The sequence below is a fragment of the Pleurodeles waltl genome, chromosome 4_1 (assembly GCF_031143425.1).
Source record: "Pleurodeles waltl isolate 20211129_DDA chromosome 4_1, aPleWal1.hap1.20221129, whole genome shotgun sequence".
In the NCBI taxonomy this organism is placed as follows: Eukaryota; Metazoa; Chordata; class Amphibia; order Caudata; family Salamandridae; genus Pleurodeles; species Pleurodeles waltl.
In genome coordinates, this window is record NC_090442.1 from 856,998,225 (window position 1) to 857,022,736 (window position 24,512).

Consider the following 24,512-nt stretch of genomic DNA (forward strand, 5'->3'; position numbering starts at 1 on the left):
TTACACCAGGTCCAGTTATCCCTAGTAAGTGAATGTAGTAGTGTTCTAGCAGCTTAGACTAAAAGAGGTAGCTATAGCTGAGCAGCTTAGGCTTAACTAGGAGACATGCAAAGCTCATGCAATACCACTTCTAGTTACACAGTACTTACACACAAGTAAAGACAATACTTAGTGTTACGAAAAATCTGGATTCTAATATGGAGTCACTAGACTATAGTGACAAATTTGGAACACAGAGAGAGAATAAGCACTGGAGTTCTGGTTTGCAGAACTCCAGTGACACAGTCAAGTAAACTGACAACACAGTAAAACACACTGACATATAGGACACAAACTATGAGCACTGGGGCCCTGACTAGCAGGATCCCAATGGGACAGTAAAAACACACTGACAAACAGGCCAAAAATGGTGGTAGCCATGCCAGAAGGAAGCCACCTTCCTACACACGGGCATTTGGCACTGTACTCAGCGGGGTCACACTGTGCCAATTGGAATTGGTAAATGAAGTCACTAAACTATAGTGACTAATTTGGAAGCAGAGAGATTATAAGCACTGAAGTTCTGGTTAGCAGAACTTCAGTGACACAGTTAAGCACTAAACACACATTAGGCCAGAAACTTTGAGCACTGGGGTCCTGACCAGCAGGATCCTAGTGAGACAGGCAAAACATACTGACAAACAGGTAGAAATTTGGGGTGACATGCCAAGAAAGATGGTACTTTCCTACACAGCATCAGGGGAATCTCTCCAACATGGTCCAGATCTCAGAGGGAACTGAGCGAGATCTTCAGTGGTGTCTTAATAACTCTGATGGTGTCAGAGGCAGATCCCTCTCCCTTTCCCAACCAAAGCTGACAGTGATGAAAGATGTGTCACTCCTGGACTGGGGTGGTTCAACAACTGGTGGGATTTCTGAATGCCAGAGAGGACGAGCTCACCCGACAATGCTTAGTCGTTCACGAATGGTGTCTCCATCCAGAGGTGGTGCAAGGTCTCTTTCAGCAGTGGGGAGAGCCTTGGTTAGATCTGTTTGCCTCCGCAGAGAACACACAATATCCGCAGTATTGGGTGCTGGCAATCACACTGCGATGCTTTTCATCTCAAGTGGAACTTAGGCCTGCTGTGCGCTTTTCCACCCATACTACTTCTATCCAGAATTCCCAAGATGTCAAGAAAGACCGGGCCCAAGTTATTCTTGTGACACCGGACTGGGCACGGAGAGTCTGCTATCCCGAGCTGTTGAGCATAGCCATCAATCATTCAATAAGAATGCCCCTTTGGGAGGATCCTCTGTCGCAGCAGCAGGGACGGTTCTCCACTTGAACCTGTCACATTTAGCGGAGACAGTTGACAGCTTTTGGCCTTCACCCGAAGACTGTAACATAATCTTGGCACCCAGGCATCCCTCAACCAAAATTATATATGTCTGTCGTTGGAATAGATTTGTGCCATGATGCATAGACAAATCTGTTGACCTCCTCTCTGTACCTCCCTCTGAGGTCTTGTTGTTTTATCTTTCTCTGGCCCAGCAGGGCTCTGCTTTGGGCACTCTTAAAGATTATTTATCTGCTGTTTTTGAGGTTGCCTGATCAACCACCTTTTTTTAAGTTTCCTATTTTTAATAGGTTTCTTAAAGGTCCTACTCGTGTTTCCTCCATCCCCATTCATAATGCCCCAATGGGTTTTAATTTGGTTCTTACATTCCTAATGTGCTCTCCTTTTAAGCCTCTACACAATTGTCCTCTCAAGCTTTTAATGTTAAAGTCTGTCTTCATGTGGCCATTACATCTGTCCACAGGATGAGTGAGCTGCAGGCATTGTCATCTACGACGCTCTACCTTTCCATCTATCCTGACAAAGTGGTGCTTTGCATTAGCGCCTCCTTTTTGCCAAAATTGGTTATGCCCTATAATGTAGGGCAATCCATCACCTTGCCTACATTTTATGCACCCACACATCCTTCTAAGGAAGAGGAGAGATTCCACTGCCTGGACCCAAAAAGAGTGTTAGTGTTCTACCTAGATTGTACAAAAGAGTTTTGGGTGGATGAGCACCTCTTTGTCGGTTATGTGAGTGCAAATAAAGGTCGGGCAGTGCAGAAGCAGATCATCTCCAGATGAATGGTGCTCTGCATTAAGATCTGCTATGCACTGGCCAAGAAAATAACCACCTGAAGGTTTGTGTGCTTATTCAACCAGCGCTACAGCTGTGACCACTGCGTTAGCACGCGGAGATCCAGTCCATGACATCTGTCATGCAGCAACGTGGGCATCTCTGCACACGTTTACCAAACACTACTAGCTGGACAGTCAGGCCTACAGGGATGGGTACTTTGCCTGTTAAGTCCTGCAGGACTTCCTAGTATGATCTTAGTTTGCAGATACGCCTCCGGGGATGGTATTGCTTGGGTATTGATTCTACGGTAAGGAATCTGCAACTAGATGTCTCTATCAGATGGACCATTTACTTACCTTCGGTAACGCCTTATCTGGTAGAGACAATATCTAGTTCCAGGTTCTTTACCAACCCACCCATCCTCCCCACTATTCAAACTGATTTCTAGAGACAGGGGCTCCCATTTTAGGACCTTAGGTTTGATGCAACAACTGTCATTTTCTTTATGGCTCTGCGCTTTTGGAGTGGAAAGTCATGAAAAGAAACTGATGTCAGTGTGACGGTTTGGGGGGTGAAGCGCCTATATAGGACCTACAATATCATATCTGGTGCTGCTGCTGACGACAACAGGCATGGAGCCGATCAAAACCACCTAACGGCGCTCAGGCGTAATGCTTGAGAAAAATCTCCAGATCCAGGCTGACGACTGGGTGAAATTCTAAGGAATCTGCAACTAGATAATGTCCCTGCCAGATAAGATGTTAACAAAGGTAAGTGACTTGTCCTTTAAGGTGTTCAGTTTGATATTTGGTCACAAATCTGTGGCACAGCTGGATGTGCTCTATAAAAAAATGTACTTCTTGGTGAAATCTAAAATAAACCTCTAAACTAATATTCGTCTATAATCCCTTGTAAAATGCAGGCAATAATCCTAATACTATTTGATAGTAGTCTTGAGAATTGTTGAGTGGCAAAATATTTTACTGTCTGTGCAAATGCAAAAGGATCATAGACACCAATTGCTGTTATAACATTATTGATGTTACTGTCTCTGCTCACTACGAACTCAATGTTTGTACCGCCTTAGGACTTGATCCAAAGACTGTGATTGATCTAACAGAATTCAAGAACCACAAAACTATAAAGCAGCAGCAGTACAGAGCAGAAAACCAAGTTCTTCTAAAAGAGGTAAGGAGAAGTTTTATTTATGATATTGCATTTCATGAAAGTACTTCATAATTTATAATCTGAAACATATTTTCAAAATATGCAGATTGAAAGACTAGAGGAAGAAAGAGTCGAATTGAAGCAGCAAATCCGCAAGCTTGCGCAAGACAAAGGAAAAAGAGCAGGTTCATTAGGTAAAACGCTGACTTTTTAATCTGTTGAATTTGATATAACTTACCACTAGACTCTAAGGATCTGCCTTAAGCTTCCTTGTTTTCCTTCTCACTTGTACCTCAACCACCCTTATCTCTTTAGGCCTTCATCTTCTCTTATGACTACACATTTCTTGTACACTGATTGAAGTTGGCTCTGTATATACTATCTCAAAGTGAGAGATAGTGTATACAGAGTCCAAGGGTTCCCCATAGAGGTTGATAGTGGCAAAATTAGATAATTCTAATGCTCTATTTTGTGGTAGTGTGGTCGAGCAGTAGGCTTATCAGAGGGCAGTATTAAGCATTTGTTGTACATATACAGGCAATAAATGAGGAACACACACTCAAAGACTTAACTCCAGGCCAATAGATTTAATATAGAAAAATATATTTTCTTAATTTATTTTTAGAACCACAAGATTTAAATTTGAGGTAAATACATAAAATGCAAGGTACTTCACACAGGTATGTATAGAACTTTGATTTACAACAGTAGTACACACAGTTTTGGTTAAAGTGGCAAATAGCTATTTTAAAAGTGGACACTGCAAAAATCAACAGTTCCTGGGGGAGGTAAGTAAACGTTAGTTTCTCCGGTAAGTAAAGCACTTACACAGTCAGTTTCCTGGGCATAACCGGCCCACCGTTGGGGGTTCAAGGCAACCCCAAAGCCACGGCACCAGCAACACAGGGCTGGTCAGGTGCAGAGGGCAAAGAAGGGCCCAAAACACATTGGTGCCGATGGAGAACAGGGGTGCTCCACTTCTAGTCTGCTAGCAGGAAAGTACCTACGTCCTCGGGGAGCAGACCAGGGGGGGTTGTAGAGCACTTGGGGGTGGGGGGCACACAAAACACACCCTCAGCGGCACAGGGACGTCCGGGTGCAGTGTGCAAAGTAGGTGTTGGGTTTGCCGTAGAAAACAATGGAGGGACCTGGGGGTCATTCTGGAGGTGCAGGCAGGGCACCTGGGGGCTTTTCAGGCCAGCCACCGACTAGGCGAGGATGAAGGCCTCCTGCTGGTCACTCCTGAGCTGGTAGGTGGTTCCTCTCAGTCCTGGGGGCTGCAGGTGCAAAGCTTGGTCCAGGCATCGGGTTCCTTTGTTACCAGGCAGTCGCGGTCAGGGGAAGCCTCTGGATCCTCTATGCATGCGTCGCTGTGGGGGTGCAGGGAGGTCAACTCAGGGTGTCCATATCGTTGGAGTCGCCTTGGAGTCCTCTCTGCAGTATTGGTTTCTCCAAACTTGAGCCGGGTGTCTTGGGTGCAGAGTGTGAAAGCTCACTTCTGGGGGAAAGTGAGAGTCTATTTAAAGTTGCTTCTTTGTTGCAATTTTGTTGCTGTTTCTGGACAGAGCCGCTGTCCTTGGGAGGTTCTTGGTCCTTTAGGTACAGGTCAGTCCTCTGAGCCCTCAGAGGTCGCCGGTCCTACTGGATGCATCGCTGTGCAGGTTCTTTGAGTCTGGAGACAGGCCGGTATGGCTGGGGTCAAGTCAGTTTTCGTCTCCGTCGTCTCTGCGGGGCTTTCAGGTCAGCAGTTCTTCTTTCTTCAGGTTGCAGGGATCTGATTTCCTGGGTTCAGGGTTGCCCCTAAATACTGAATTTAGGGGTGTGTTTAGGTCTGGGGGGCAGTAGCCAATCGCTGCTGCCCTGGAGGGTGGATGCACTCTCTTTGTGCCTCCTCCCTGAGGGGAGGGGGGGCACATCCCTAATCCTATTGGGAGAATCCTTCCAAACCAAGAGGAGGATTTCTTAAGGCAGGGGTCACCTCAGGACACCTCAAGTGGGGGCTATGTCCAGAGGGACGGGCATCTCCACTAGCTGGGATGCCCTGGGGCGCTGTAAAAGCAGGCATGAGCCTTTGAGGCTCACCGCCAGGTGTTACAGTTCCTGCAGGGGGAGGTGGAAGCACCTCCATCCAGTGCAGATTTGTTCCTGGCCACAGAGTTTCAAAGGCACTCACCCCATGTAGCCAGAAACTCGCCTGGTTGTGGCAGGCTGGCAGGAACTGGTCAGCCTAACACTGGTGTTTGGACTGGTATTCGGAGGGCATCTCTAAGATTTTTCAATAAATCCCACACTGTCATCAGTGTGGATTTATTGTGCTGAGAAGTTTGATACCAAACTTCACAGATTTCAGTGTAGCCATTATGGAACTGTGGAGTTCATGTTTGACAAACTCCCAGACCATATACTCTTTATGGCTACCTTGCACTTACAATGTCTAAGGTTTGGCTTAGACACCGTAGGGGCATAGTGCTCATTCAACTATGCCCTCACCTGTGGTATAGTGGACCCTGCCTTAGGGCTGTAAGACCTGCTAGAGGGGTGACTTACCTATGTCACAGGCAGTGGGTTGAGGGCATCGCACTCTGAGGGGAGTGCCATGTCGACTTAGTCATTTTCTCCCCACCAGCACACACAAGCTGTGAGGCAGTGTGCATGTGCTGAGTGAGGGGTCCCCAGGGTGGCATAATACATACTGTAGCCCTTAGAGACCTTCCCTGTCCACAGGGCCCTTGGGACCAGAAGTACCAGTTACAAGGGACTTATCTGTGTGCCAGGGCTTTGCCAATTGTGGGAACAAAGGTACAGTTTAGGGAAAGAACATTGGTGCTGAGGCCTGGTTAGCAGGGTCCCAGCACACTTTTCAATCATAACTAGCATCAACAAAAGACAGAAAAGTAGGAGGTAACCATGCCAAGGGAGGCATTTCCCTACATTCACATTGCAGCATCAATTTATTTTGCTGGCACTCCCTCATCCTTGTTATTTTCCTATTTCTTTGACCCCTCTACATTCTTACTGTCCTTAGTGCTAACATGTGTTCCTTTGGATTTTTCTCTCATTTTGGTGTGGATGCATTCCAAGAATGCATCATGTTCTTTTGTGAATCAGTTTGTCACTCTGAACAAGTAGTGCTTAAAACAATATTACTCTCTACACTATCACCTATATAAAATTGAGAGATTGTTTTTCTTATTTTTCATTTTAACCTGTCACCTTGCTCCTGCCTCTGTTTAATGTTGTAAAATCAGTTTCATTTTCAGCTCATCACTCTCACCCCAAATTCACAATCTCTCACCCATCCACTGATAAAACATATACGGTCAAAGAATGTATACCATTGGATCTTTCATAGATTCACATGCCTGAATCATCTTCATTGTATAACTGGAGTCACACTCTATGTCTAGTAAGCAGTACAATGTTAAACTTAAACAGAAAGGCTTTAACACAATATCATCTGTATCCTGTTTACATCATTATAAAAGATCCAAAAAAGCCAGTCCGGGCAAAGCAGAGTCTCCACTTCTCCCCACCCAGGCCACCATATTTCAGATTTCTAAGGCATGTCGTTTGTGGAGGTAGTCCCTTTGAACGCCGCTCAATTGGTTAGATTATTTGTTTTTTTAAAGTGTTTCTTCACGTTTCTGAGGAAATTGACATTGGCTTATCAGGCTACTTAGCCTAAATTCACTAGGCCATATCTGAATCTTCCCAAAAAAAGCTATTTTTAGACCATGTGGAGCTTGTGACAAGAAAAAGGAACTCTGAGGAACCTCGGAAGCAGTCTTCATTCATTCAGTTCATACAGCACATCACTGTAAGATTTCTAAGACATTTTCTACAAACTCTAAAAGACAGAGAGGCAAGACTTACCCTGTCTTCAGACGATGACAATGGTTGATGTACAGACTTATGAGGAAGGAAGCAGAGGCTCATTTAGATCATCAGGAAAATCACATAAAAGGGCATATTTACACTCTGAATAGCCTTCAAAGGTAATACCGGAGGTAAAACCTTCAGCTTCTGAAGAACCACCAAAAAGGTCTTTTAAAGAGTCCACAAGGAACGAGAAGTCAACCTCGGATATAGTCTATAATAAAACACCACACACCTTCTGAGCGATTCACTTTCAAGGAAAAAAAAATTATAATGCGGTTGTCTAAGAAACACTTCATCTTTGCAGTCGACAAAAACATCATCAGCATTATCCTCGACAATGGAAGATGTCCCTGTTGACAATGACACTATTTATTTTGCCACCCAGGGTACCATTGTCGATGATTGAAGTGTTGGCAAAAGTACTGATGTTGACAACATCAACTTCTAACGACTAATCCCTTGTAGTCAACAACTTCATCGATCTGAACCCTATCATCGAGAATACTGTTGATAGCAACACTGTTAACGAGAACACAGTGATGACAGATTTAGATTAATTGGGTGCATGTCATCTATTGCCCTGATGATGGCAGCACTGTTGATGACAACCACACAGTCAACAAGAATGGATATATGGACCAAATCAAAAAGCATGTCCAATAATGGTATTCCAATGCCAAAACATACCTCACCAACTAACGTTTGGCCTTAGCCACTGTAGCGTCTTTTCAACATGATACTCTTCGATGAAAAGAAGCCTTTCAGACTGATGTAAAGTCCCACACAAAAGTAAAATCCCAAGACCCAGAAGCCTCCTAGCCCAAACAGGAAGTTGAAGGTACCTGTGTGTGAGGGTACCCAAGCATGAGCAGAGATGCCCCTACGAACTCGAGCTCCATTACACTGGACTTTGTAAGTGCGGGGAGGCCATTTTAGCTGTGTACTGGACAGTTAAAGTGTCCAGCTACATAATGGTAACTCCAAACCTGGGCATTTTTGGTATCAAACATGTGAGAATCATGCCCCAATACTATTGCCAGTATTGGTTGTTTGATTCCATGCACTCTGGGGGCTCCTTAGAGGACTCCCAGCATTTCTCCTAACAGTCTTCTGGGGTTTTCCGGACAGTCCACGCTTCTGCCACCCCTCAGACAGGTTTTTGCCCTCCTGCTGCTCGACCAGGCCCGGCAGAGGAAGGCAGAACAAAGGATTTCCTGTGGGAAAGGTAGGTAACACCCTCTCCCTTGCAAATAGGCATTACATGGGTTGGGAGGCGTAGCCTTCCCAAGCCACTGGTATGCTTTGAAGGGCACATTTGGTGCCCTCCTTGCATAAACCGGTGTGCACCAATCCAGGACTCCCGGTCCCTGCTCTGGTACGAAACTGGACAAAGCAAACAGGATTGACCACTCCCCTGTCTATCACCTCCCCAGGGGTGGTGCCCAGAACTCCTCCAGGTGGCCCCTTGGTTTTCAGCAATTTTGGTCTCCTTGTAAACTGTAGGCCTTGTTGAATCAGGAGCAATGGTGCATGAAATCATTTGCATATTTTGAACACCACAATCAGGGAAAACATTTACATTTACATTTGTGGCATAGGTGATTTTAGTCGCAATCCCTAATGTTAATTCTCTTCACAATTGCAATAGTATAGTGCATGTGGTCCATAGCAGCAGTGCATAAATAGTGTAGGGAAGTCCCCTCTTTCTGGCATGGTTACCCCCACTTTTTGCCTGATGCCAATGTGCTTAGACTGTTTTCACTGATAATCAGGACCCCAGTGATTGTGTTCTCTCCTCCAAATATGGTTGTTTTGGTACTTCATACACCCCACAATCGGCATACTGGTGTACACCTGTAAGTCCCTGGTAAGTGATACTTAGGTACTCAGGGGTCTCCCATGGACTGCAGCATGTATTATGCCACCCAGGGGAGCCCATGCAAATTGTATCCGCAGGCTTGCCATTTGCAGCCTGCGTGAAATGATGCATGCGCCCTTTCACTGCCGGTCACTACACCATGTCACTGTTAAGTCACTCCTTTGGTAGGCCCTTTCAGCCCAAAGGGCAGTTTGTAGGTCCCTCTGTGTGTGGGCATCCCTGCATGAGCATAGGTGCCCCTACGAACTCCAGATCCAATTCTCTGGACTTCATAAGTGCGTGGAAGCCATTTTATGTATGTACTGGCCACTGTGCACCTGTGGTCCAACTATTTAATGGTAACTCTGAACCTGTGCATGTTTGGTATCAAACATGTCAGAATCATACCCCATTACTGATTCCAGTAGTGGTAGCATGATGCCATGCTCCCTGAGAGTTCCCTAGAGGATCCTCCTATCAGTCTTTCAGGGTCTGCGGGGAGCCCAACCTGCAGCCTCCCAGAGACGATTATGCCCTCCTGCTGCTTGACCAGCTCAAGCAGGGGACAGCAGAACAAAGGATTTCCTGTAGGAGAGGGGTGTAACCTCCTCTCCTTTGGAAATAGGTGATACAGGGCTGGGGAGGGGTAGCCTCACCACGCCACAGGACTACTTTGAAGCGCACATGCAGTGCACTCCTTGCCTAATCTGGTTTGCACCAGTCCTGGGACCGCTGATCCCCGCTCTGGCGTGAAACACACAATGGAAAAGGGAGTGACCACTCTCCTGTCCCTCTCCACACCTAGGGTGGTACCCAGAGCTCCTCCCGTTGGCCACTTGGTTCTGCCATCTTAGAACCAAGATGAGCAGAGGCCTCTGGGAGCAACTGACTGGGTAGGCCAGGTAGCTGATGTCAGTGACACCCCCACCCCCCTGATAGGTGGTCACCCCAGAGAGTGACCAAACTCCCTTTTTGGGCTATTTAGGGACTCCCTTGTAGGTGGGGCCTGTAGGAAAGTGCCTTTTTTGTCATGTGTAGAAAAGTGACCCCCCCATGTTTTGCCTGATGATAATGCCAACTTGACTGAGGGTGTGCTGGGATCCTGCTAACCAGGCCCCAGCAACAGTGTTCTTTCCCTAAAACTATACCATTGTTCCCAATATTGGCATACCCCTGGCACACAGTTAAGTCCCTTGTAAAAGGTACCCATGTTACCAAGGGCATTGTGGCCAGAGAAGGTCTCCAAGGGCTGCAGCATGTATTATGCCACCCTAGGAGACCCCTCATCAAGCACATGCACACTGTCACTGCAGCTTATGTGTGCTGGTGCGGAGAAAAAGACAAAGTCGACATTGCACCACTCTCAGGGTACCATACCCACCAACTACTGCCTGTGGCATAGGTAAGTCACCCCTCTAGCATGCCTTACAGGCCTAAGGCAGGGTGCACTTTAACCCAGGTGAGAGCGTAGCTGCATGAGCAATATGCCCCTACAGTGTCTAAGCCCATTCTTAGACATTGTAAGTGCAATGTGGCCATATTGAGTATATGGGCTGGGAGTGTGTCATTACGAACTCCACATCTCCATAATAGCTTCACTGAATACTGAGAAGTTTGGTATCAAACCTCTCAGCACAATAAACCCACACTGATGCCATTGTTGGATTTGTTGAAAAATGCACCCAGAGGTCATCTTAGAGATGCCACCTGTCTGTTAGCCAAACTGCTAGTGCAGGACTGACAAGTCTGTGCCAGCCTGCCACTTCCAGATACATTTCTGACCACATGGGGTGAGAGCCTTTTGTGCTCTCTGTGTCCGTAAGCAAAGCCTGTTCTAGGTGGAGGTGCTTCACACCTTCTCCCTACAGGAACTGTAACACCTGGCGGTGAGCCTCAAAGGCTCAGGCCTCATTTTACAGGGCCCCAAGGCACTCCAGCTAGTGAAGTTGCCCACCCCCCGGACAAAGCCCCACTTTTGGTAGCTAGTCCAATGGGAAAATTTGGGAAAGCCAGGAGGATTGACCACCTCAGCTGGGACCACCCCTTAGGTGTTCAGAGCTGAGGTGAACCCTTCCTTGTAAAATACTCCATGTTAGCTTGGAGGGCAGGAACCAATAGGGATAGATCTGTGCTCCGCTCCTCAAAGGGAGTGGACCCAGGAAGAGTGTAGCCACCCTCAGGGACATTTGCCATTGGCTACTGTCCTCTGACCCCTGTAATGGCCCTAAATCCAGGATTTTAAGGCTCCCCTGAACGGAGATCGGCAGATTCCTGGCAACCTCACAAGAAGGACAGCTAAGCTGAACCCTAGCAGAGAAGACTGAAGACACAACTGACTTGGCCCCAGCCCTACTGTCCTGTCTCCAGCTTCCAAAGCCCTGCTAAAAAAAGGCGACGCACCCTGCAGGACCTGCGACCTCTGAAAAGCTTCCAGAGGGACTGCCTGCATCACAGAGGACCAAGAACTCCTCCTGCAGACAGTAGCCCTGTCCAATAAGAAACTTCATCTAAGAACTCCAGAACCACCCCAGATCCGCAAGTCCTGCCCACTCTGCACCTTACGTCCACGGCGCATGTCCAGGTAGCCCAACTGACTAGAGCTGGTCCCCAGGCGATTCTGAGCAAGTGCCCACCTTGGGTTGACCCCTCCTGTCCAAACAGACAACGCCTGCAGCCTGAATCTGGAGGACCCCCCTGACCACGACAGAACCGGACGAAGATTCCGGACGCCAAAAGGTACTCCTCCACCTTCAGCCCCCTGTTCTTGGGTAATCGGACCTTCTTTGCAACAGCGTCCAGCAGGCAGCCCTCCTCCTTATCCAGCCCATGGTTTCCTAGAACTGACCCCCTAGACTTCAGCTGCATCATCTTTGTGACCCCTGGGGTCCCCCTATAGGAAAGCATTGGGAGCCCGATGCTGTGTTTGTACCCGGCACCCTGCTGCCCCTGCGCTGCTGAAGATGTGTGTGTTTGGTGCCGACCTGTGACACCCCTTCCCCAGTGCTCCTCCAAACCCCCTAGGTCTGCCCTGCGAAGACACAGGTACTTAGCTGGAAACTGGCCTCATTTGAGTGCCCCAAGTCTCCATAGAAGCCCATGTTAAATCAACCTCAACTTTGACCTCTGCACCCGGACTGCCCCATGTTGCTGGTAGTGGTTGTTTGGGGTTAACTTGAACCCCAACGTGTGGGCATCCTAACAACCGGACTGGAACAGTAAGTCTTATACTTACCTCAAAATCCTACTAACTTTTCTTCCCCCAGAACTGTTTCTTAAAATTGCACTGTCAACTTTTAAAACATGTTATTGCTATTTATTCTAAAACTGTATAACTTGCCAATTCTAAGCAAACTTGTATTGATAACTATGTTGTACTTACCTGCAACTTGAATCTTGTGATTCTAGAAATAAAGTAACAAAATATATTTTTGCTATATAAAAACCATTGGACTGGAGTTAGTCATTGAGTGTGTGCTTCCTTTATTGTCTGTGTGTGTACAACAGATGCTTTGCGCTACCCTCTGAGAAGCCTGACTGCGCAACCACACTACCACAAAAAAGAGAATTAGTATTATTTACCTTATCCTCTGTTAAGCCTCTGGGCAACCCCTGTACTCCGCACACTATGGGGGTTATTACAACTTTGGAGGAGGTGTTAATCAGTCCCAAAAGTGACGGTAAAGTGACGGATATACCACCAGCCGTATTACAAGTCCATTATATCCTATGGAACTCGTAATAGGGCTGGTGGTATATCCGTCACATTTGGGACGGATTAACACCAGTTGTAATAACCCCCTATATCTCATTTTGAAATAGTATATACAGAGACCGCTTCCTACAATTGTGTAGGAAAGTACCCTCTTTTTGGCATGTTATCCCCAATTTCTGCCTGATGTCAGTGTGTTTCTGACTGTGTCACTGGGATCCTGCTAGTCAGGACCCCAGTGCTTATGGTTTATGGCCTGCTTGTCAGTGTGTTCCACTGTTTTTAAATTGTCACTGGAGTCCTGCTAATCAGAACTCCAGTGCTCATGCTCTCTCTCTCTTTCGAAATTTGTCACTAAAGTTTAGTGACTCCATATTTCACTCCAAATTGGCACACTGGGCCCCACCTTATAAGTCCCTAGTATATGGTACGTAGGTACCCAGGGCATTGGGATTCCAGGGAATCCTTATGGGCTGCAGCATTTCTTGTGCATTCCATAAGGAGACCATAAAAACCCTTTTTCAGGACTGCCATTGCAGCCTGTGTGGAATTGTGCATGCACGATTTCACAGCCATTTTCACTGCACCAGGTCACTTATAAGTCACCTATAAGTCACCTATATGTCAGGTCTTCCAACCCTGAAGGCTGGGTGCAAACTACCTGTGTGTGAGGTGTCCCGACGTCATCCAGGCCCATTTTCCCTGACTTTGTGAGTGTGGGGATGCCATTATAAGTGTGCACTACATATAGGTCAATACATAAATGTAGCTTCACAATGACAACTCCAAATATGGCCATGTTAGGTGTCTAACAACTGGGTATTTTACCCCCATATTGATTCCAGTTTTGGTTGCACAATCCCATGCACTCTGGGGGCTCCACCATGGCCCCCAGGACTGCCAGACCAGTCTTCTAAGGTTTTCACAGCAGCTGCCACCTCACAGACAGGCTTCTGCCCTCCTGGGGCTTGAGCAACTCCATCCCAGGAAGGCAGAACAAAGTATTTCCTTTAGAACAGGGGTGTTACACCCTCTCCCTTTGGGAATAGGGGTATCCTCCCAGCGCTTCTGGAAATGCGTTGAAGGGCACAGATGGTGCCCTCCTTGCATAATCCAGTCTACACCTGTTCAGGGACCCCCCCCAAGTCCTTGCTCTGGTGCGAACCTGTACAAAGGAAAGGGGAGTGACCACTCCCCTGTCCATCACCAACCCAGGGGTGGTGCTCAGAGCTCCCCAAGAGTGCCCTGGGTTTGCCATCTTGGATTCCACTGGGTTTACACTATTTGCTTTGTTTTCTTACTGTGTACTTACCTCTCTTTCTGGTTACTAGTGTATGTAATGTGTGATTTACTTACCTCCTAAGGGAATATAGCCTACAAAGTACTTTTGGCATTGTGTGACTAAAATAAAGTACCTTTATTTTTGTAACACTTAGTACTGTCTTTCATGTGTGTAAGTACTGTGTGACTACGGTGGTACTGCAAGAGCTTTGCATGTCTCCTAATTTAGCCTTGGCTGCTCTGCCTACAGCTACCTCTAGACAGCCTGGCTTCTAGACACTGACTTCATTTCACTAACAAGGGATAACTGGACCTGGCATAAGGTGCAAGTGCCTTTGGTACCCACTACAAACCAGGCCAGCCTCCTACTAATAAATGGTTGATCAGCGATGGGGTCTACGACTTTGCATTTGCTGGACTACTCAGCCAATACCTGATCACACGACTAAATTCCAAAATTGCCTTTAGTAACCTATTTTTTAATTTGGCAGATTTTTCTAAAAGTTTTAAAGTGCTGCAAGGGCCTTGGTTAAGTCCACTTTAGCATTTCTTTTTTAGATTGAAAATGTATTAGAAATTAGGGTTTAATAACTAGAAGTCGTTTTTAGTTCCTAAAAGTAATCCCCCACTTCAGTAACATAATGAGCAGCTCAGAGGAAATGGTTATGGAACTCAACCTCACGCCTTACCTCCATCTACTGATGGGAGAGTTAAGGTTCCTATGCAAGCTGAAAAACATTAAAACAGGGTCCAACCCTACCATGGTCAAGCTCCAGGAGCTCTTGGCAGAGTATAAAAGGGACCACCCTGCTGTGGAGGAAGACCTCCCCTCAGATACGGAAAATGTTAGAGATAAGGAGGATGAACTCTCCCCTCCTCACGTAACTAGGGAGATTGGGGCCTGAAGGCCCCGATCTCCAAGGATAGTGCTCACAGGACCTGGATCTTCCACAGGAAGTGAAGTTCCTCTGGGACCATTGAGAGCAGCCTCAATGAAGAGGACCTCCTTTTAGCAAGGATGGTCAAAAGATTCGCTTTAGAGCAACAGCTCCTAGCTATAGAGAGGGAGAGAGCAGAAATTGGCTTAGCACCCATTAATGGTGGCAGCGATTTAAATAGGATCAGAGAGCATTCTGATGTCCTAAAATTCCCCAAAGGGATTGTCTGTAAATATGAAGAAGGTGATGACATCACCAAGTGGTTTACAGCTTTTGAGAGAGCTTGTGCAAACAGAAAAGTAATCAGATCTCACTGGGGAGTTCTCCTTTGGGAACTGTTTATTTGTAAGTGTAGGGCTAGGCTCCTAACACTCAGTGTTGCAGATGCTGAATCCTATGACCACATGAAGGCTACCGTGATAGAGGGCTTTGGATTCACCACTGAGTAGTATAGAATTAAGTTCAAGGTGGCTCACAAAAATGCTTCAATGACAAGTTGCTTCAATATCTGGTAGACCTAGGTCCAATTTCTCCCCAAGAATTGGGAAAGAGGGCAGACCATTGGATCAAGATAAGGCTGACTAAAACTTCCACAAGTGGTGACCAAAAGAAAGGGGTCACAACGCCTCCCCAGGGGAAGGATGGTGAGACACCTAAAGATAAAAGTAAAGAGTCTTCTCAAGGGCTCCTAAAAGCTGCATAGGAGGGTGGGCTCGAGCCTCTTAACAATCCTCACATGGGTAGAAGGGTAAAAACTTTGATCCCAAAAAGGCCTGGTGTCTCAACTGTAAACAGAATGGGCACCAGCGTGGAGACTTGGCTCTGCTCCAGTTAGTATTGTTATAGCCAGTCTCCAGGTAGGTACAATCCCTCTGGGATACAGGTGCCAGTTGTAGGAAAGTAGTCTCTTTCTAGCATGGTTACTGTAGGAGGCTGGCCTGGTTTGTAGTGGGTACATTGGGAACGTACACCTTATACCAGGTCCAGTTTTCCCTTATTAGTGAAATGTAGTATTGTTCTAGCAGCTTAGGCTGATAGAGGTAGCTGTAGCAGAGCAGCTTAGGCTGAACTAGGAGACATGCAAAACTCCTGCAATACCACTATAGTTACACAGTACTTATACACAAGTAAAGACAATACTCAGTGTTGGTAGTTCATTTGGGTGACACAAGTCCAAATATATCAGGAGGCAATACTCCTTCTGGAGGTAAGTATTATACACAATATATACACTAGACACCAAAATGAGGTACGTAATTCGACATAGGATAGTGCAAATTATAGGAAATGCTATAGAATGCAATAGGAGAAAATAAGTCTAGAGCCACCCAAACCATATACTAAGAAAGTGGAATTCAAATCACAAATTTCCCCCCTAGACAAGTGTAGTATGTAGAGAATCGCTGGGAGGGTAAGAAAACCCCAAAGGTGAGTAAAATACCCCACCCCAGAGCCCAGGAAAGTAGGAGTCAAGTAGTGCAAGTTTCCTTAAGACACTACAAGTCAGGAGTGGAGTTATTGCAAGAACCAAGCAACACTGCAAACAACAAATGGTGGATTCCTGGACCTGAAGACCTGCAAGGAGAGGCGACCAAGTCCAGAAGTCAGAAGAGTTCCAGGAAGGACAGGAGCCCCTGCCAACCTAGAAGAGGGTTCACAAGAAGAGTCCCCAGCTGGACTAAGACTGCAGAAATGCACCAAAGGAAGACAGCTGCAGGTTCCTGCGTGATGCAATGGATGCCCCACGAAGAGATGTTGGATGCAGACGAGTTTTGGCGCTGGATTTGTCCAACAAGCCTTGGTTGAAGCCAAGTCGCAGATTGCGACAGAGTGGCGCTGCCTGGACCCAGGACCAGGGGACCTCAACTTAGACTGAGGAGGCAGAGGTGGCTCCCAACACTGGAGGGAAACCACAGATGACCCGGCAGCACCCACGGAGGTCCCAGGACATGGGGACAAAGAAGGTCCAAATTACAGTTTTTGCAGCACTACAAAAGAAGGTCCCACACCTCTGGAGGACAACTCAGCGAGTTGAGCATCGCCGGTTAGAGTGCTGGGGACCTGGGCCAAGCTGTGCTAGAAGGATTCTTGCAAATAGTGCACAGAGCCCTCAGGAGGTGAAGATGACGTGGTGCACAGGGATACTGTCGCAAACGGGGAAGTCAAGCTCATACCTCCTCCAAATTTGGACTGCAGGACCTTAGGACAGTCTGTGTCAAAGGGGTCCACCACCTGTGTTCCAAGAGCACGCTCGCTGCCAGGAGAGGAGTCCAAGATAACCGGTCATTGTCTTAGAAGGTGCCTGCAAGAGCAGGGAAGTGACTCCGTCACTCCACAAGAGATTTCTTCGGTCCTTCTGGTGGTGCAGGGTGAAGACAGGGAATCCCCAGAGCGTGCACACCGTGGAAACTGTTTCAGTTGCTGGCTGGAGCTGAAGTTGAAGAGGAAAAGTAGCCCTTCTGGTTTCTTTGTTGCTGTTACAGCAATTCCTGGAGCAGTCTGCGGTCGATCCAAGGTCAGAGGATGAAGTAGTAGTTGCAGAGGATTCCTGCTGGAAACTTGCAAGTAGAATCTGAAGAGAAACCACAGGAGAGACTCTAAATAGCCCTGAGAGGGGGATTGGCTACCTAGTCAGGTATGGACCTATCAGGAGGGGTCTCTGACGTCACCTGCTGGCACTGGCCACTCAGAGGCCTCCAGAGTGTCCCCTCACCTTGGAAAACAAGATGGCTGAAGACTGGGACATACTGGAGGATCTCTGGGCACCACCCGTAGGGTGGTGATGGACATGGTAATGGTCACTCCCCTTTCCTTTGTCCAGTTTCACGCCAGAGCAGAGACTGGGGGTCCGGTGTCACCTGCCAAGTCAGTGTTCCCTTTTAAATGTTTGTTGTGGGCATTGTGGGTCCACTTGAGGCACCCACAGACTCAGGAAATCAGTAGATACTGGTAGTAGTGGATGATGCTACCAGATATCATTAAGCAATTCCCCTTAGGTCTACTACAGCTCCTGCAGCAACTAAGGCCCTTATTGGTACTTTTCCCAGAGTAGGATTTCCTAAGGAGGTGATTTCTGACAGAGGTACACACTTCATGTCAGCTTACCTCAAAAACATATCATCCACAAACCAATGGACTTGTTGAGAGATTCAACAAGACATTGAAGGACAAGATCATGGGCTCCCTGAAAAACGCAAAGGGTGATAGGAGGTCCTCCTGACATGCTTGTTTTTCGCCTACAGGGAGGTGCCTCCGAAGGGATTAGGGTTTTCCCCCTTTTTACTTCTGTTTGGCCACCCTTTTAGGGGACCACTTGTACTTGTAAAAGAAGGCTGGGAGAGACCTCTCCCTGAGCCCAAAGAAGATGTGATGAGCTATCTGCTTGGCTGAGTACATTGAAAAGGCACCAAAAAACCCTGAGACCAGCCAGCAGTTCCAGAAGTAGTGCTATGACTCAAAGGCTGCACTGGTAGAATTCAAACCAGGACAGAACATAGGGGTTATGGAGCCTGTGGCTCCCAGGGCACATCAGGACAGATGGAGTGGCCCTTACCCTAGCCTAGAAAAAGAGTCAGGTCACCTGCTTGGTGGACATGGACACTGGCAGAACACCCAAGAGGGTGATCCATGTAATCAGCTTAAAACTCTGTTATGACAAGGCAGATGTGACCATGCTGATGGTTACTGATGAGGAGCAGGAAGCAGAGAGGGACCCTCTCCCTGACCTCCTCTCTCATGACCCTAAAGATGAGTCAGTTGATGGAGTTGTCTTCTCAGACACCCTCACTGCCCACCAGGAAGCTGACTGTAGGCAAGTCCTGCATCAGTTTGCTGGGCTCTTCTCTTTGACCACTAGACAGACCCACCTGTGTACACATGATGTGGACACAGGAGACAGTTTACCTGTCAAAACAAAAATCTATCGACAGTCTGACCCCAAGTCAAAGAGAGCATCAAAGTGGAAGTCCACAAGTTGCTGGATTTAGGGGTTATTGAGCCCTCTGACATTCCCTGGACTAGCCCAGTGGTTTTGGTCCCCAAACCTCATTACAAGGATGGGAAGAGAAAGAGATGAGGTTTTGTGTGGACTACAGAGTTCTCAACTCTGTCACCAAGACAGACGCTCCCCCTATACCAAGAGCAGATGAACTTATAGACAAAATGGGTGCAACTTAATTCCTCAGTGCCTTTGACTTAACTGCAGGGTACTGGCAAATCAGAATGGCATCTGGAGCAAAAGAAAAGAGAGCATTCCCTACATCAGATGGGCACTATCAGTTTACTGTTATGCTCTTTGGCTTAAAAAATGCCCCTGTCACCTTCCAAATGTTGGTCAATCAAGACCTTGCTGGTTTGGAGTCCTTTAGTGCAGCATACCTAGATGATATTGCTGTCTTTAGCTCCTCCTGCCAGGATCACCTGCTCCACCTGTAGAAGGTTTTGAAGGCTCTGCAATCAGCAGGCCTCACTATCACAGTGCCAAATAGGGCAGGACACTGTAGGTGGAGGCCAAGTGCAACTCTTAAAGCCCAAGATTCAGACAATTCTGGACAGGGAAGCTCCAACAACCCAGACTCAAATCAGGGCATTCCTTGGCTTGACTGATTACTACAGGTTTGTGAAGGGGTATGGGTCCATTGTGACCCCCCATCACAGAATTGACTTCAAAGAAAATGCCCAGAAAAGTAAACTGGACTCTTGACTGTCAAAAGGCCTTTGACACCCTGAAAGAGGCAATGTGCTCCACACCAGTTCAGATTATTCTAAGCAGCTCATTGTGCAGACAGATGCCTCTGAACATGGGATAGGAGCAGTCCTGTCCCAAATCAATGATGATGGCCATGACCAGCCTGCTACTTTTATTAGCAGGAGGTTACTCCTCAGGGGAGCAGCGTTAGAGTGCCATTGAGAGGGAGGCTTTTGCTGTGGTTTAGTCACTGAAAAAGCTGAGACCATACTTGTTTGGTGCTCACTTTATTATTCAAACTTACCACAGACTGCTTAGATTGCTGATGCAAATGAAAGCGGAGAACCCTAAGCTTTTAAGGTGGTCCATATCCCTACAGGGAATGGACTTATCAGTGAAGCACAGACCTGGGACTGCCCAAGCCAATGCAGATTACCTTTCCAGGTGAATCCACTCAGAAAATGAAGACTCTCTTGGGAAAGGTTAGTCTCATCCTCTTGTTTGGAAAGGTTGGGTAGCAAAGTGCTCTTTTTGGCCTGGTTAAACCCCCCCTCCTCACAAACACCCACACACACCCTTTGCCTGATATTGATGCTGACATGGCTGAGAGTATCCTGGGATACTGACCAGACCAGACCCCAGCACTAGTGTTCCTTCCCTAAAAATGTACCATTGCTTCCACAATTGGCACACCTCTGGCACATAGTTAAGTCCCTTGTAGAAGTTACTGTAGGAATCTGGCTCTGTATGTACTATATCAAAATGAGCTTTAGCGTGCACAGAGTCCAGGGGTTCCCCAGAGGCTTAACAGAAACTAAAGTAGATAAACTAATGCTCTCTTTTTTGGTAGTGTGGTCGAGCAGTTAGGCTTATCAGCAGGTAGTGCAAAGCATTTGTTGTACGCGCACAGGCAATAGAAAAAGCACACACTCAATGACTTAACTCCAGACCAATGGTTTTTATATAGCAAAAATATATTTTCTTAATTCATTTCTAGAACCAAAAGATTCAAGTTGCAGGTAACTACATAAATAAATAGTGTATTTCACATATGAATCAATATTACTTTGGAATCAGTTAATTATACAGTTTAAGAATAAATGGCAATAATCTGTTTTAAAAGTGGACAGTGCAATTTTCAGAAACAGTTCCTAGGGGAAAGAAAAGTTAGTACGATTTGCAGGTAAGTACTTAACTTACAGTTTCAGGCTCCGGGAAGTCCACAGTTCAGGGTTCGAGTTAACCCAAACACCCACCCCCAGCAACATGAGGCCGGCCGGGTGCAGAGGTCAAAGTTGAGGCAAATTTAACATAGGCTCCTGTGGAGACTGGGGGCACTTGATTTCAGATCTGCTGGCAGGTAAATACCTGCGTCTGCAGAGGGCAGAACTGGGTGTTTTAGAGGAGAACGGGGGGGTGGTGGCACAGGTCGGCACCAACCTCACACCTTCAGCAGCTCAGTGGCGGCCGTGTGCAGGGTGCAGAGCATCGGGCTTCCAAAGCTTTTCTATGAGGGTCACTTAGATGTTGCAGGCTGGGTCCAGGGGGTTGGTTCCGGAAAACCACAGGCTGGACAAGTAGAGGGGCCGCCTGCTAAATGTTACTGCACTAGTGGTTGGCTTCTCCAAGGCCTGGAGACTGTGGGTGTAATGTACCTTTAGGCATGGGATATCTTCATCTGGAGCTTTCACAGTCAGGGCGGCCCTCTGGATTCACACTGCAGGCGGTGTCATGTGGAGCAGGAGAGGTCAACCCAGGGTGGGCACTTGCTCGGAATCACCTGGGAATCCTCTCTAGCCGGTTGGGCCACCTGGACACAGGCCATGGGCATGAGGTGCAGAGTGGTCAGGACTTACGGATCCGCAGAGGCTCTGGGGGTTTTAGTTGTAGTTTCTTCTTGGACAGGGCCACTGTCCACAGGAGTTCTTGGTCCTTTGTGATGCAGGGCAGTCCTCTGGAGCTTGGCAGAGGTCGCTGATCCCGCAGGATGCGTCGCTTTCTTGTTGCGGGTTCTCTGAAGCAGGAGACAGGCCGGTAGGGCTGGGAACAAGTCAGTTTGCGTATTCCTTCTTCTCTGCTGAGGGTTCAGCTTAGTAATCCTTCTTCTTTCTTGGGAGGTCACCAGAAATCTGACGACTTGGGTTCAGGGGAGCCCTTACATCCTGGATTTTGGGGTGCTTCAGGGATCCGAGTGGAGTAGCCAATGGCTACTGTCCCTGTGAGTGACTACACCCTTCTTGTGTCCACTCCTTTTGGGGAGGAGGACACAAACCTAATCCTATTGGTCCCTGTTCTCCAAACTAAGATGGAGGATTCTGCAGGGAGGGGGGTCACCTCAGCTCTGGACACCGTAGGGGTGGTACTGTCTGGGATGGTCACGCCTTCCTGTTTTCCCTAATTTTCCCACAGACTTGCCGCCAAAAGTGGGGCTTTGCCCGGGGGGCTTGCAACTCCACTAGCTGGGGTGCCCTGGGGCACTGTAACAGGAGGCCTGAGCCTTTGAGGCTCACCACCAAGTGTTACAGTCTCTGCAGGGTGGGAGGAAGGAAGCACCTCCACCCAGGGCAGGCTTTCTTTCTGGCCCCAGAACGCACAAAGGCTCTCACCCCATGGGGTCGGAAACTTGTCTGCTAGTGTCAAGCTGGCACAGACTGATCATTCCTGCACTAAAGGGTCGGGTAAAATACAGGGGCTTCTGTGCATGTACAATAAATCCAACACTGACATCAGTGTGCATGTATTGCGCTGAGAAGTTTGACACCAAACTTCCCAGCCTTCAGTGAAGCCATCATGGAGCTGTGGAGTTCATACTGATAAACTCTCAGCCTATGTACTTGATATGGCAACCCTGCAATTACAATGTCTAAGAATGGACTTAGATACTGTAGGGACAAATTGCTCATGCACCTATGCCCTCACCTGTGGTATAGTGCACCCTGCGTTAAGGCTGTAAGGCCTGCTAGAAGAGTAACCTACCTCTGCCACAGACAGTGGTTTGTAGGCATGGCACCCTGGAAAGGGTGCCATGTCGACTTTACCTTTGTCTCTGCACCTGCACACTCAGTCTACAATGGCAGTGTGCAAGTGCTTGGTGAGGGGTCCCTTGGGGTGGCACAATACATGATGCAGCCCTTAGCGATCTTCCCTGATCACAGAGCCCTTGCTACCATTGGTCCTTAGCTGTGTGCTAGGGGTGTGCCAATTGTGAAAGCAACGGTACAGTTTAGGGAAAGAACACTGGTGCCGAGGCCTTGTCAGCATGAACCCAGCATACCCCGAGTCTATTTAGCATCAATACCAGGAAAAACGTGAAGGGTTGGGGGAGCTAATCATGCCAAAAGGGGCACTTTCCTACACTCCTCTTCGGGTGTGCTGATTGGGTCTCACTGCGACTTACTGAGGGTCAGTCAGGATACCCCTCCAAGGGTGGAGTCCCCAGGACCATTCTGGTCCTCAACTGCACTTTTGCATTTACCTCTGCTTGTTGGTGAACCAGCAGACCACTGACCTGTGTACAAACCGGTGGCTGTCTAGGGACAGTTCGTAGCTGACTTTAGGGACTCCTCTGCATCTCCTGGACCCCACAGCTGTACTTCATCCATTACCGATGACCCCATCTTCAGCTTCAGAAGGGGGGCATTGCCTCGTGCCCCACCTGGACACTCCTGCATGGACTTAACTCTCTCCCCTTCTTTTGAAGGTCACCCTCGCCTCGAATCTGCCCTTAGTTCCACCGGCCTGGTCCTGTTTCAGCATTTGTCCAACCACACCGCCTATGGGACGACAGGGTAACATACCTCTCTGCACCCGGCCGCTGGGGATCTTCTAGGTACTTAACTTTTGGACTTCCTCTCTTCCCCAGCCTTTGGCTAACTACTCCATACACTCTGGTCGAGGACACCCCTTCGCTTTCCATTTTTTTAGTATATGGTTTGCACCCCACCCCTCCCTCCATAGGGCCCTTGCTAATTTATGCTTTTCCTGAGTACTTACTATTGTATAGTCTCTGTGTTGATACCTCCAGAGGGAGGTATACCAATGGTAGTCTAGTTCGGGTTGCCTATAATAAAGCACCTTTATTTTTGCAACACTGTGTGGTTCCTCTCATGTGTAATAAGTCACTGTGTGACTACTGTGGCATTGCAATTGCTTCACATGCCTTCTAGATAAGTTTTGGCTTCTCACCACAGCTCCTCTAGGGAGCCTTGGCTGTCTAGACACTATAACACTATCTAATCAGGGTTGCGTGGATCAACTATAAGGTGTAACACCAAAGGTGTCCACCACACATTGGGCCAGCTTCCTACAAATATGACTTTGGCATTAGGTGTGTACTGAGGATGGCAGAAAGGGGAGTTTTTGCAGCAGTCTAAGTGATGGCTGTTTCTGTCGATTCTAACTTCGACTTCTGCAGCACCATTTACCCCAGATCCACACAACGCTAATTAATAATAAACTAAGCCTGCAGAATATGGATGTAAGACTAGTGTGCATTCTTGTGTAGGCATAACCATGTGTCATCTGCCTATCCGTCATTGCTCTGGATGCTGGTGAAGCTGCGGATTCAGTATGAAACACTTTTCCCCTGATACATAAGACATGCTTTGCATTTCTATCAGACCTGCAGTTCATTACATTTGTGGTAGGCCATAAGGCAAGGCTCCCATCTTCTGCTCATTGTGTTCTACCATAAACAAGGTTGATGTGGTGGTAGATCCATCATAATGTGGAAACTCATCTCTGAAACCCTCTACCCATTGACTTGTTCTGGATCACTTACTAGCTGCCTGAAGACCTATATCCTTTGTCTACAGCCCCCTCTTCTGCTCCTTTTTAGTGCTCCTAGAGCCACAATACCCTCTGGTAAATGTGTACT

At 47.5% G+C, this 24,512-nt stretch overlaps 1 protein-coding gene across 2 annotated transcripts in view; it reads left to right on the top strand.

Annotated features, from left to right (window-relative positions):
• CEP290 (centrosomal protein 290) overlaps window positions 1-24,512 on the top strand; it is a 1,276,764-nt gene that overhangs the window by 327,693 nt on the left and 924,559 nt on the right. For both annotated transcript variants that reach the window (XM_069229617.1, XM_069229618.1), the window contains 2 exons: window positions 3,205-3,305; window positions 3,391-3,478. In XM_069229617.1, coding sequence (XP_069085718.1) covers window positions 3,205-3,305; window positions 3,391-3,478 — 189 coding nt within the window. The remainder of the gene's footprint in view (window positions 1-3,204; window positions 3,306-3,390; window positions 3,479-24,512) is intronic.